At 48.6% G+C, this 14,322-nt stretch overlaps 3 protein-coding genes across 3 annotated transcripts; all 3 read left to right on the top strand.

Annotated features, from left to right (window-relative positions):
* Positions 1–141: 141 nt before the first annotated feature.
* N7446_012456 (uncharacterized protein) lies at positions 142–498 on the top strand (the record flags this gene model as incomplete). The annotated part of the gene is made up of 1 exon (XM_058521198.1): positions 142–498. One exon carries the CDS (start codon positions 142–144, stop codon positions 496–498), a length of 357 nt encoding a protein of 118 aa, XP_058366564.1.
* Positions 499–4,126: 3,628 nt separating this feature from the next.
* On the top strand, positions 4,127–5,593 carry N7446_012455 (fungal specific transcription factor domain-containing protein; the record flags this gene model as incomplete). The annotated part of the gene is made up of 4 exons (XM_058521197.1): positions 4,127–4,360; positions 4,436–4,495; positions 4,550–5,280; positions 5,326–5,593. The coding sequence occupies 4 exons, from the start codon at positions 4,127–4,129 to the stop codon at positions 5,591–5,593; spliced, it is 1,293 nt and encodes a 430-aa protein (XP_058366563.1).
* A 6,789-nt stretch (positions 5,594–12,382) lies between these two features.
* N7446_012454 (cyclin-dependent kinase) lies at positions 12,383–13,550 on the top strand (the record flags this gene model as incomplete). Its single annotated transcript, XM_058521196.1, has 4 exons — positions 12,383–12,419; positions 12,499–13,007; positions 13,068–13,231; positions 13,292–13,550. The coding sequence occupies 4 exons, from the start codon at positions 12,383–12,385 to the stop codon at positions 13,548–13,550; spliced, it is 969 nt and encodes a 322-aa protein (XP_058366562.1).
* Positions 13,551–14,322: the final 772 nt, after the last annotated feature.

Genomic DNA, 14,322 nt, shown 5'->3' with positions numbered 1-14,322 from the left:
ATTCATCCTGAAATGCTGGGAAAATCGCATTGTTCCGTACGCCTTCCGGCCGCATGTCTCTCATATATGCCAGCCCCTCGATTCGGATCCATTTCAACGGTATAAAGCGCTGTATCGGAGAAATAACGTCGAGACCGTCCAATGGGGTGGCTCGGTATCCCGGAAAGTCGATTTTTTCGCGAAATCGTCAAGGTTCGGGAGGTGATGGATGCTCTCTCGGAGCATGTTATTAAGGAAGGTTTTCGCCTTACTGGAATCGTCCCTATTGATGCGCAATTAGCCATGGAGCAAGAGATCAGAGATGCTAATGATGAGACTAATGATATATGGGTCGACGGCTTTCCTGATAGAGATGGAGACGGACATGAAGCTCAAGACCGCGAGCTCGCTAGCTCTATCACTATGTCACCGCCGCGAGACGTTCTAGACACGAGATCGACGTCTCAGAAGCTTCTCAATGATATCGCCGCTGCTCGACGCCGTTTAGCTACCCTTTAGCGGACGGCCACGTCAATAAGGAAGAGGAATAATGAGAGTGCTAAGGAGAGAATTCATCGCGAGGACGGAGAGAGACGTCGTCTAAAGAGCTTCCTATCTATCGTGGAGAGAGTTTTACACCGGTCTACGCTTATTTGTAGTACTGCGGTAGGTTTCTCGCTTCCTCGCCGTTATTTTACGTGTATCTAACCTTTAGTATAGGAAATTCGACGGAGGGCCTTGCCCAGTTCCGTGCCGACAATCAGCTTCTTCTTACCCATACCCACAATCGGACGACGAGGCCCTCTGGCCGGCAGATCAGGATAGTTGGACCACTCACAAAAGGCGATGCAAATAAGGATATACGTAAGCGAGAGCAAAAGGAGAGAGATCAGGCTGAGAAGAAGGCGATATCGCTAGCTAAGAAAGCGGCCAAGAACCCTATGCCAGCAGAGCTTCTTGCGAGGGTGAATGCCAGCCTGGATACGCCGCCGCCGCCGCCACCAATGCCACCGCTGCCGATGCCTGAATCGAGTCCATCGAGAAAGCGAGGAATGTGGAGATAAAGCTGGAGAAAATAAAGAGAGAGAAAAGGCTGGGAAATGCATGTACGCCGAGGAATACTGCGAATATCCTACCAATATTAGATGCAATGCATTCTGACTTGCTTTTTTTAAATACCTCAGGCAGTGCTCTTCGAATGCAGTATTTATGGCAGTAATTTGCTATACAAAAATGCTACGAAAATTGACGTTTTACTAGGCGGGTGAAAAGTATGGTTAGGCACCAAAATCGGGCCCGAAAGTATGGTCTAAAACCGGAGCCCCAACACCGAAGGTGTCTGGGGCGACTAGCTTAGCTAAGCATTGGAAGGGCCCGAGTACTGATACTAGACCAGTATAGTATGGTATGCAGCAAAAAGACTAACTATTCTCAGGCCTGATCCCAGTCGCCATCTTGGGGGTTAGAGTAAGCCGGTAAAATTAAAGTACTTTATGGTTGTAGGCCAGGTGCACCGTGCACTAGACTCTTAATCTTTCCGCTAGTAACAGCTGCCAACCCTAATTTCTAATTAAAGTACGGAGTACCTTATCCTCCACTGCAATAATCCGAAATAAGAAATGGTATAACCCCTTGATCGCAGTGAAGGGCTGACAGGGAAATCCCCAGAAGCAGCCTGGTGTTAGCAAGGTGTCCCAGAAGTACAGTATCACCGCCCGCGTTGATCATTCGTCGAGAAGCCTGTTGAGCTTGCGAGAACCTGGATTGATGCGGGTAACTGTTAAGTTGAGTCTCATATCCGTCCAGTGGAGACCCTCTCGCCACTCTCAAGGTAGATCAAGTCACAGATAGCCCAGGCCAGACCAGGCTGTGCAAGGGCTCAAAAGTATGCAGTGCGATTCTGGTCGTGGTGCCCGAGCTAGCCGTTTCGAAGCCTGTTCGGTATTTGGTTATGACCTACTAATAAAAGTTAATGATTTATGCACTTAATACCAGGCTGGAGTTATAAGGAAAGGATAGGGCACAGTGGGGATATAGTTGCCAGATGGCAGCCAATACATGTGTGCGGCAGTGCGTATTGGCTTACTCCTGCTGCACTGATTTGGAAACACATTTTGCCCCCCTAAACCGCTGCACCGGATTTAGCTTATCCAGAATCGACTTCACTTGGCACATTTCATAACCGAAAAATTGCTTTTTTTTTAAGAAAAAAGAAGTTCCCTGATTCTAAGGGCCTATAACTCGACTGTTTAGCGTAACTTTCTGCGAGATAGGAAGCGGAGAGACGATTAAAGAAGCTCTGTCGGCTTGATAACTATTAGGAACTGTAATATCAAAATGCCTCATCAGAAAATCAGGTGAGGCATTTGTTTTGAATCTTGCTTTAGCTCCACGGTAGCACTGCAACAGGCTCTTTTTGGATTCCGTCACCGACCAAGCGTATCCATCCCCAGCCGATGGCTGTAGCCGGACTTGGCTGGGAGCGACGACAAGGCCGAGTCAGTCATCTGACGCGAGTTACTGTAGTTTCGTATCATACTAAAATGGGCTGCCAATGCCTCACGGCACTGTTGTCTGAAGAGGCGCGCTTCTCGTTGCTTGTGAGAACCATGATTGTATTTGATCCTTCAGACAAGGCTCAAACCCTTGATATATGTTCAGGCTAGGCGGTAGAGATCGTATGCCTCGACGACTTATCGGCTGAAGACGATCTGATTGTCGTTCAAGCATGAACACCCCGGTAGGGCCCACCAGTTACCGATGACCACAGTTGACCGTTGGAAATTGTCACTTTTTGCAGCATTGATTTAACCACGACAATCATAAGCAATATTCGACAGATATGTAACTATAATCTAGAGAATTAACTCTTTCGACCATCAGTCCTCAGTCCACCCTCGCTCTCGGCTGATTTATCTAAGTTCGCTTCTGCCGTTTGTTAGACCAGTCATGCAGCCCTTCCATCCGAAACACGGGTAATGTGGCCGCAGAATTCGGATGCTCCCCCGCGGGCTGATCTTTCCACGAGGTTCCAACCCTAAAAAGGCTTCGAGAAAGCTTGTCAACTTTGCACTAGGAAAAGGCAAGGTCCGCTGCTGGCGTTTCACATCCACTCTCGCTTTGCTTTGGAGGACTCTGACAAGGCTGACAAGTTCAATGCTCTTTTGAATGCAATATTTTATGGCAGTAATTTGCTGTACCAAAATGCTACGAAAATTAACGTTTTACGAGGTGGGTGAAAAGTATGGTTAGGCACCAAAATAGGGCCCGAAAGTATGGTCTAAAACCGGAGCCCCAACACCAAAGGTGTCTGGTGCGACTAGCTTAGCTAAGCATTGAAAGGGCCCGAGTAGCTGATCGACTCGCATTTGTATCTTTGTAAGCGCGGGATACAGTGGAGTTCCCCTCTCTGAGCATCAAGTCCTGTAGACATCATTCCAATGGATTATTTGAATGCAGATGAACCCCGTAAGAAGGCCACCCATGCTTGTGATTCATGCTACAAGCGAAAGGTATATCTTATGACCCTCTAGCCTCTAGCCTATTCCGCCGCTAATGTCGCCAAGATTAAATGCGACGCAGCGGTTCCGCAGTGTATTTGGTGCAGCCGCCATAATATCCCTTGCACGTTCGATCGAGTAGTGCACAGAAAAAGGAAAGGTGGTGATGATGAGGGGTCAGTCACCTCCTCTTCCCTTTGCACTTCCTATACTTGTGTCTGACCAATATAGTTGCCCCAAAGTCACACGGCTGTCGGAGCGAATTAGCCGCATTGAGCGGCTGATAGCAGGGAATTTGACGCCAAATCAAACATCAGGTACACTACTATTCAGGAATTATTTAACAAAGTTCTCATTGACACCGAACAGAATGTGAGGATACGTCTCAATCTCCTCAGGCCAGTACAACGGCCAGCAATTCCCTCAGCACCCATCAGCCCCCAGACTCGTCATCAGCTCGCGTTCATTTCGCAGGAAAAGAATTGGGCGTCATCAGCCTACTTAATGGCACGCCATTTCTTTTCCCTGAAGGTCGGGCATGGATTGAAGCTCGTACAGGGCAAAGTATCCCAATTGACAGACTCAGCCCAGCGCGAGCACCAGGGGAAAAAGAGCGCTGCCAGAGTTTCAATACCCTTATGATGAATATGAATGCTCTCAAACCATTCGAATTACCTGACTTCTGGGTCTTGCAGGTCCACCTCGAGGCATTCAAGGCCTCGAAGGTGATGCGACGCATCTTTCCCATCATAGATTTTGAACTCTTTGATGAGACCATCAGAACAGCTTACAAACATCCGGGTCCAACCTTCGGCTATGGACAAGCTAGTGCGCGAGTCTGTGTCATTGCCTTTATTACCTTCGTTTCCCGCCTTCCTCCTGTGAAGGAAATGGTTGCCGCCTTGAAAATGACTCCAGTTGACCATGATCTACTTGCTACGAGAGCACAGTTTTAGATGCCTCAAGTACTTCAAGAAAGTCCTAGTCTGGACTGTGCCCAGGCTCTCACCATTTTGGTAAGTTAGCCCCTCAATTTGTATATGCTACTTTGGCAACTGACTGGTGACTAGACTCTCATTGAACTATCGGCTGGAAATATGCAGGCAACAAATTACTATGCCGGAATCACAGCACGATTGATTTTTGTGCTTGGTGGGAACATACCGGACGGCCAGGCCTACTCGTTTGATAAACGCCGCCAGCAAAAGGACCAACAACTACGAAACTTATTCTGGATCTGCTACACAATGGACAAAGATATCTCGCTCCGCACTGACCAGCCGCCTACTATCAGCGATGAAAACTGTGACCTGACACTGCCACCAGGCTACCTCGAACGAGCATTCCTGGACGTGGAAGACGAGGATGCACCGTTCCTGGGACCAGTCTTCCCCTTTGACCTACGTCTGAGCATAATCAAGGCTCGCGTGCACAGAGAGCTCTATTCAGTGAGCAGTCTTCGAAAATCCGACGCCGAGCTCCTCAAGTCAATTCGGGAACTAGATGACGAGCTTGAAGAGTGGCGTCTTTCGGTTCCTCCGACATGGCGTCCAACCATGTCATTTTCTCTAGAGACATCTGATCCCAATATGGGTATGCACAGTGTCTTGCTGCGGCTAAATTATCATTTTTGCATGGCTATTATTCACCAAGCAAGTGGTAGGTGTAAATCATGGATGGAAGGGCAAAGTGGCATTGTGGATGGAGTGAGTTCGAGTATGGCTCTTTCGGTAGAGGCTAGTCGATCCAGTCTCTGTTACCTCGAGGCGGCAGAACATGTGGTGGTCGATGGGGTATTCTGGTAAGTGGGCTTATACTGTCCACAGGTCAAAGCTAACTGTTCTAGGACACTCATATTCTACCCCATGTCCGCGCTACTCACCATCTTCTGCAGCATCCTTCAAACCCCACTGGACCCACATTCACACGAAGATTTGAACCGACTAAAGGTTGCCACTATCATGATGGAGCGTGTATTTTCACGTAAACTGCCAGACCATGAGCTTGTGCGCTTCAAGATGGTCGCCGACTTCATTACGGAGTTAAAGCGAATGGCTGAATGTGCCATTGACAAGGCCTGGGCAGAGCAGCGTGCCAGCCACATGGCGAAATGATTGAGGGATCCTTTCCGGGAACTGGCCACCACTTAAGACACAATTTACAGGCTATCAATAATGATTCATAAGAGATATCATAGGCCAAAAGGACTAAGAGCCGCAACAGCAACATACGATAATATGTTGGAATTGGTTGCATGGATTTGCATTTGTGATTTTGATTTCAGATGAATGTGCCTCTTACCGAATCTTAACATGGGGTTTGCTAAATATAAAATGTCACTAGTAGTTGCGAGTTTTGGTTATTTTTATCGCCATGGTAGCTATGTAAAAGAGACGGATAAATAGGATACCGACACAGCTAGTCACGGGGTATTCTGGAGTTGATCATGTTTGTCCCTTTGCTTCAGCCCTGTTGAAACACTGAAGACATTAATAAGGGTCTTTGCCACCAATTCTTAGATATTACGGCACGTCAACCATTGGGGGTGGAAGACGCAGGATGTTTGCTTCGTTAGCACTGGTATAAGCAACTCCATTAACGGACTCACAAACCTATCATATCTTTGATCAGGTCAATACTATGTTGGCCAAAGGATAGATGTGGGACTAACATTGCGTTCTTCAAGGAAGCTAAGCTCTGGAACATCGGTGAGACGAGCAATGGAAAACTCCCTAGCCCTTGGCTCTAGTGTCAGCCTTATATTTCAACAAAGCTTGTTCGACTTGGTATTTTGCACCAGGGCCATATTGACGGCTTGCGGAAGTCATAAGTACATGCCATGAGCTTAAAAGATGAGCTACTTGTTTATACTGGTTCTCTGATAGAAATACGAGAAGATTAAGTGTTACCCGTCTTGGAACATGGCATGTATGCTGTCTGCTGAGTGGTGAACATGTTACCACTATCTTCAAGTAATGCGATTGAATGCAGTTACCCGTTAAACATTGCCCCCTACTTTCAGCTTTGTCAGAAGTATGATTAACTTAACAAAGCTGTATCCACCCGTGCGTGTAAAACTTAATTATTGTAGCGCCGTAGGAAGAGTTAGGAGCATAAATATTGGTATGAGAGAAGTCAATCGGGATTCAGGTTGGGCCGCTACTTGGGAGGCTAAGCTGGGCACATTCACCAAACGGCTGTGTGCTCCTATTCACAAGTTGTCAGCAAGTGGGTCTATTAGTTATTGGACCCTCAAGCCACCATTTGCCCCGACCGCTCCATAACCCCTCTTTCTCACCGCCTTGAAAAGCTTGCTAAAGCTTAGCATCAAGTTTATTCCAAAAGCGACCCCGCGGATATGCAAGTGCCATTTGGAAATGGGATATTCTCCCTGCCCGTTATCTTCTGCATCACTTCGCCTATATGAGCTGTTGATAACCGGTATCGCCGTTGATAGTTTTACGTCTGGGCCTCCTCGTCGAATGGATAGGATAAGGAAAGGAATTGAAAAGAAATCAACAAGGATCCGTGCCAGACGGGTCGCAGTGTTGAATGTATGCGAACGCCCTGGGATGCTAGATGGAATCTGACTGGATAGTAGTTGTGAGACTTGTGGACTAGCCACAGTATGGCCCCAGTATGAAAAAGGAATGGAGAGGTCAATGGTTATCTTGGTTTCGGCTGAACCTATTGAAGAAGGTACTGAGACGGTGGCGACGTTTGAGTTTTGGGGTTGAATCGACTGCTGCTGGGTATGGGGCCTCGGGCTTTTCTTTTCGAGGGCTTTTCTGTCCTTGGCGGGGGCTGAAGCTGGGAGGTCTTTAGAGGAAACCAGCCACCCACAATGGGATTGTTCTCGAGATTTACTTAAAAACTGCCTAGCCAGGCAGAAACAAACATCAAGCCGTCATATTTTAATGTCGAAAAGCTAACGTAAGGGCTGGACCTGGGTTTAAACTAGACACTAGAAACAGTGAGCAGCTGACTTTTTGATTACCTATCCCTGGTTTATATCTAGCATCAAATGGCCACATGTTGTCCGCCTTTGCTACTAACGGGCGGAGTAATGCCTCGAGGGCTCCTTCATTTCGACTGTGGTCATCAGTATCTTGGTCGTCGCAGAAATAAAGTCATCCACACTTACCACACACAGCATGAGGGGCTAAAGCCTGTATCTCACTTTTCCAACCATTCTTCCGCGCAGGACAGATGAGAGAGCGCTCGGCACTGACGACAACGCAAGATCATGCGCTCCTTTGCATACTCTTCATCCTTGGTCAGGCAGAACACACAGTGGATGGTGTCGACCTCTTCACTCGGGGTGAGACTCTGGAGCGTCAATTCTTGGAAACTAGCCCAGATATTAGCGACCGACACCAGAATAGCCGGTTGGACTGGCGAAACGCGCCATGGAACACTGTTCGTCCGCAGCATTGCCGAAGTCACAAATGGATTGAATGGCTGCACTGGCTCGGGGTTTGTTGACAGGCGCACCGGCGGGTCTTGTCTGAGCCAGCGAGGTGACGGGTCAGTGTTGTCTGATGCAGGGCGGCGGCTGCAGGCTGACAACGTCTGACGCTGGCCCGGATGTGCAATGACTGATGGAGAAGCCATTCGCGCCTGGTTGCGGACGGCGGCTTCATACCACTGCTGGCCAACTTGGTCGGCCTGCCGTTGCCGGTGCCGTCTTGCGCAGAGGAAGTCTCTGGCGGCATCACAGAGCTTCGACTGCAACGTTGACAAGTCAAACGGTTCTCTAGCAAGAGTGGTCAACTTTTGATGGCCGGTCTTGTTGTATTCAACTTTGATCGAGTTCTTGCATGGCTCGCCTTTTTTCGTCATCCCGCAACAGGAGCCAGGACCGCCATTGGGGCTGACCTCTATCTCACAAACAAGAAACGGATTCCAAGGCAGCATGGTAGTTATTTAGGTTGTCGTCAAAGGCAGAAAATGCTTCGGATAGTGGTGGTGTTGGGCAATCACTGCGGCGTTCCCTCGCCAGCTTTATATGCCATCGCGTGGGCACCTTACCTACATGGCTGCGTGGCTGGCATGGAGCACTTCCTTGAAACAGTCGGTACGTCGAAGAATGCATTCACACGCAGTATGCGCCACTATACAGCCAATCAGTGGCCTGCGAGAAGGGATATCATTCCAGATCACTGCTGCAATCAGCTGCACTTGTGACTGTCCTTCGCGGTGACCAGGCAGTGGCGAACAGACTGGCTACTGCGGTGAGCAGCAAAGTCGACATATGCTGGGTGAAATTCTGGGTTGCCTATGGAATTCGGAAGTGCGTGATAGGTTATGATCTACTCTTATGGCGCTAGATGAAAGTGGGTACCAAGATAGATTCGGTTTCCAGGCTATCGACATAACCAGGAACTGATTTGGCGTTCCCGGGAGCTAGACTCCAGAGATTCTTCAACGCCGCCCAAACATTCTTGTCAAGGCTTTGATGCTGCCGTGCGATTGCTCGCGCCTCAGCGGAGTGACGGGCTACACTTCTAGCTGACCACAGAATTTAGCTGAGGCGAGATATATAAGGCGCCCAACTTTCAGACCTCACCCTCATTTACATTTCATTTGCTTCCTAGCTCCAATCCTGTCCAATCATGGTCTGTTTCAATTTCTTGCTGATTTTACCGATGAGCTAATACATTACAGCGAAACCTTACAGAGCTGCCCAACGAGCTTTTGCTGTGGATTGTGTCGTATTTGGACGGTAGTGCATTATTTGCCCTCGCAAAATCATGCAAAGACTTCGATTTTAAACTGCAGCCCAGCATCTGGAAATACAATATCAAATTTCAGAACAGCAATCTGTTGCACCTGGCCGTCAAATACGACAACGTTGGTCTTGCGGAGGCTTTGCTCCAGCACAACGCCAACATCAATGCCTTTTACCGAGGCAAAACTCCTTTAATGCGGGCGCTGAAATACTCTTCCGCTGGTGTGCGCGAACTCTTGCTCAATCATCGAGACCTAGACATCAACATTCAAAATCAAGCGCGGGAGAGCGCCCTGTGGTATGCCATCCACTACGGAACCTTTTCCGCCGTCAAGGGCGTTCTAGAACAACCCAACGTCCAGGTGGACGTCAAGCACAAACACGGCCGAACGGCGTTCCACCTAGCAGTCTTCACAGGCAGAATAGGGTTCGTGCATCTGCTACTTTCTAGTGGCAGCGACCCTGATCTACAGGACGATTCGGGCCACTCGCCATGGGACTGGGCATGTCGCTTCAATAGACCCGTGATGGAAATGATTTTTTCAAACGATCCGATGGCCAAGGTGTTTCTTGGTACCAAATAGAGGCTGAGCTACCTCTTCACCAAGCAGTGGCCTATGGGTCAGTAGAGGCTGTCAAAAGACTTCTCAGGCAAAAAAATCTGGATTTGGACATCCAGAACCGGAAAGGCTCTACGGCGCTCCATCTCGCCGTTCAAAACAAACGCTTGGAAATGGTCAATTTGCTCCTAAGTCACCCCCGTGCTAAAGTGAACTGCAAAGACAAAAATGGCAATACGCCACTTTGGCTGTCGACTTACTCGTCATGCGACGAGATAACCGACAGGCTGTTGGCCGAGAGAGACATCAACGTTAATTTTGTCGGAGGCCGCGGAAGATTTGAAACGCCACCTACATCTCTACACCACGCCGCGACCAGGTTGGATACCGTGCTCCTACGACGGCTGCTTGCGGTGCCAGGGATCGATCCGAATATCTGTGTTGCAGGCCACTCTCCAATTTCCGTTGCCGCATATCACGGACGCATGAACACGGTTACTTGTCTACTGAGTATGGCGGGCGTAGAGATTAATGGAATGGATTTAATAGATCCGCCTATTTGTCGAGCGGTTGCACATGGCCATCTCGATGTGGTAAGACTCTTAGTGCAGCAAGGCGCACGTCTGAACATCAATGAAAGCACGATCGCAACTCACGACACTGCTCTCTGCATGGCCGCCCGTGGCGGTGACTTGGAGATGGTCCAGGCACTATTACGCCATGATCAAATTGATGTCAACATCAGGAATCGATGGTCTGAGGATCCATTGATGTTGGCGGTCAAGGGTGGGCATTCCTCGATTGTTGATGCACTTGTGGTCAATCCCAGACTGAAAATCTTCAGTTTGAAGAGATCGCTGGATCTAGCAAGAAACGATTGCATCCAGAGGGCCATTCGAAGCAGAATAAAAGACGACAACACTCCTCAAACATTGTTGAAGCGGTCTCCAAGGAGAAGGTTTGGTGGTCTGTAAGAGCTGGCGACATCTACTTCGGGTAGCTGTCGTGATACAATGCGGGACGGCCGAGTTAATCGACGCTTTCTCCGCTAGCTACACTGCCCACATTGTCACTGGATCAATACTTTTTTTGTTTATAATGTACTTGGTTAATAAAAGCGACACTAGAACATGCGGGATTATTCGCAGAACATTCCACGAAGGCTATGCTATTCCAGATGTACGCTGCTTTCCATGCGGTAATTCTCTCTCAATTACAATGTTGTCATATTATTGCCAAGTTGGAAAAGTAATCATGAATATGCAACCCTTCACCCTTCTCTTGCGTTGTCCAAGAACCCTGGTACATGTAGATTGAGTCTGGACTGGGGGTCGAAATCATCAAGTACGCAAGTCAGTCGACCCCGAGATGATTCCAGTGCCTGCTCAATGAAGCGCAGCCGAGACAGCTGCTTGTCGTGGCGCAGCTGAAGCCCATCCCTCTCTTTAGTCAGGTGCCTGCTAGCCTCCTTCAAGATCTGATTGCTCTGCTCTGGCTTCTGGCCATCGATGTGTTTGGACACGCACGACTCCCATAGGCGTCGATAGAGTCCGACAATTCGACCTGCTGGAAAGGCGAGCTTGGGATCGTCGCGTTCGAGGTCTGCTAGCACCTTCAAAATAGGTTGAAAGGGCTTGGTCGCCAAGGTATGTCTTGTTTCTGCTTCCTGTTGCGAGGGAGAGAGCTGCAACGGTCAGCAAGAGCATTGGAAGCTGAGCCGCCATACTTACCAGTGGAGGGATATGACCAGAAGCTTCCTGCGAATTGTTTTTTTCACAAACGATTGGCAATGCACTGTGTTGTTGTTCTCCTTCTTTTTCCCGGTCTGGCGTTCTGTTAGGGGCATCCATCCTGATCGTGGGGAAAACTTGAGTATCTGGGCAATAGCATGTCCACCAATTCTTGGAGGCTTTTATAGACTAGCAGACATAGGTGGCTAGGTACTCAGTCTCATTTTTACCATGAGAGTCAATCACGTAGTTAGCTTTTCAATCTCAGCACTCTGTTAGCAGTCCATGATGGTGCTGGTGTGAATCTCGTGGTGTTGGTGGTTTGGTGAATGTGCCTCACATTATTGGCTAACGGGTGATGAACGGTCACAGGAGATATATATTCAATCACAACGCATTTTCCACATTCGTTTGGGAGTCAGAAATCGCAAAAGTAAATAGAGTAAAGTCTAGAGGACTACCGATCCCAATGCTGCCCGTGACAATGACGAGACAAAGATTGTTCCGAAATGCTTGAGCGCGTTCGCATTTTCTCAAGGCAGTTGTCAGGCAATGGAATTCTTTGCGGTAGCAACATGTCTAGGTACCGTTCCGCGAAGGCGGTCGGTCTATTTTTCTTCGCGGGGCGATCTTGCGCTTGGTTGGGGCGATGAAGGTCCATTCTAATGTCGAGTAGTCTCAAGACCTTCCTTGACTTGTTTTGTGGTCTCGAAGATCAATGCTTGACTATATGTGAGTTTTGTTAGTTTCACGTGTCTTCTCTCCTCCTTGCTTCTCCCTCATTCCTCCCACCTTCCATCCCACTTGCGTCAATCCAATTTTCTCGGCTCTCGTTTTGTTGATATGACCAAGTCCAGAATAGTATCAGACGTCGAATTTCCCATGGAGAACTACCAGAAAATCGAGAAAGTCGGCGAAGGTACGGGCATTTGACGCGGTTTTTGGTCTTGTTGATACGCTCTTATCGGAACTCAGCTCACGCGTCTTTTTGTCTGTAGGCACGTATGGCGTCGTCTACAAGGCCCGCGAGCTGAACCATCCTTGCCGTATTGTCGCTCTGAAAAAAATCAGACTGGAGGCCGAAGATGAGGGTGTTCCTAGCACAGCCATCCGCGAGATCTCACTACTCAAAGAAATGCAGGACCCCAACATTGTCCAATTGCTCAACATCGTCCATGCCGACGGCCACAGTCTCTACCTCGTCTTTGAGTTCCTCGATCTCGATCTGAAGAAATACATGGAAGCTCTACCGGCTAGCGAGGGTGGTCGTGGTAAGCCTCTTCCCCATGAGTCTACGTCGATGGCAACCCTAGGACTAGGCGATGCTATGGTTAAGAAGTTTATGGCCCAGCTGGTTGAGGGTATCCGCTACTGCCATAGTCGCCGCATCCTGCACCGTGATCTGAAGCCCCAGAACTTGCTCATTGACCGTGATGGTAACCTGAAGCTGGCCGATTTTGGTCTGGCAAGAGCCTTCGGTGTCCCGCTACGGACTTACACCCATGAGGTAAGCACCGGTATTCTTGAAACGGACTGCATCTCAGCTCACCGGCACATTCTATCTCAGGTCGTTACGCTGTGGTATCGCTGCCCCGAGATTCTGCTTGGGGGCCGCCAGTATTCTACTGGTGTCGATATGTGGTCCGTAGGCGCTATTTTCGCCGAGATGTACACCCGCAAGCCATTATTCCCTGGTGACTCGGAGATCGACGAAATCTTCAAGATCTTCCGGTAGACACTTCTTTTCTCTTGGTGATTGACCAATCACTAAACGTGTTTTTCATTCTACAGTGTCCTCGGCACCCCCGACGAAGAGATCTGGCCCGATGTTACTTCATTCCCCGATTACAAGGCCACTTTCCCCAAGTGGAAACGCCCCGATGTGTCGATTGTCCCCGGCATGGAGCCTGCTGGTCTCGAGCTGCTGGAGGCCCTACTCGAGTACGACCCCGCCCACCGGCTCTCGGCGAAGCAGGCCTGCATGCACCCCTATTTCCGGAACGGAAGCTCACACTACTCCGGCCGTCTCAAGCGCAACAGTTATCAATGAAACGAGCGGGTAACTTTGCCGATTAACTTCGTTCAAATCACGTCACAGGACCGCACACAATGTCAATACCTGGAGGGTATTTCTTTTTTCCTTTTTTTTTTTTTTTTTTTTTTTTTTTTTTTTTTTTCGTTTTTACGCAGGCATTTGGGGGGACGGGGGTTGATTACGAGAGGTCGGGTTGGTACAAGTTGTGCTGAAGAAAAATCCAAGTAGTCCGACCAACTAATATGGATCATTGTCTGAGGCAACTCAACGCCTTCATCTATACCTCACATAATCAGTTGAAAAAGAAATTATGCGTACGTAATGTGGGACTCACATATGCGTAATTTTTGGCATGGAGTGCCATATGGAGGTAAACTGCGATGTCGTTGAAGATGTGTGTTTTATATTCAACAACTCCCTGGTGAAGAAATATATATTGAAAGCCGACACATCTTCAGCGTCCGAAGAAGGCCTCTGAACTCTGACAGACGAAATGGCTAAAAGTTAGAATAATAAAAAAGAAAAAGAAAAAAATCTAACCAAAACACCTACATGATGTTTACAAGTTCAAAATATTGAGTCGATGTAGGGCCAAGCTTCAACGAGGTTCACGGATCGGCGCAAGTGACCGTGACCCACACCTCAACACTACCAACACTAAGCGAGGCTGGGAAAAATACAGCTCACCAGTCCTTAGGATGAGATTGTAGGCACCCTTGGGTGATTCAACGTTGGGCCGCTTATAGATGAGGTGGCCGAAACAAGAAACATGAGCCTGTCATTGCTG

Source organism: Penicillium canescens, assembly GCF_028828765.1.
Source record: "Penicillium canescens strain IBT 15451 chromosome Unknown utg000010l_segment0_segment0, whole genome shotgun sequence".
NCBI classification, from domain to species: Eukaryota; Fungi; Ascomycota; class Eurotiomycetes; order Eurotiales; family Aspergillaceae; genus Penicillium; species Penicillium canescens.
Note: the sequence above shows the minus strand (reverse complement) of the source record. Positions and strands in the feature narration are given on the sequence as shown.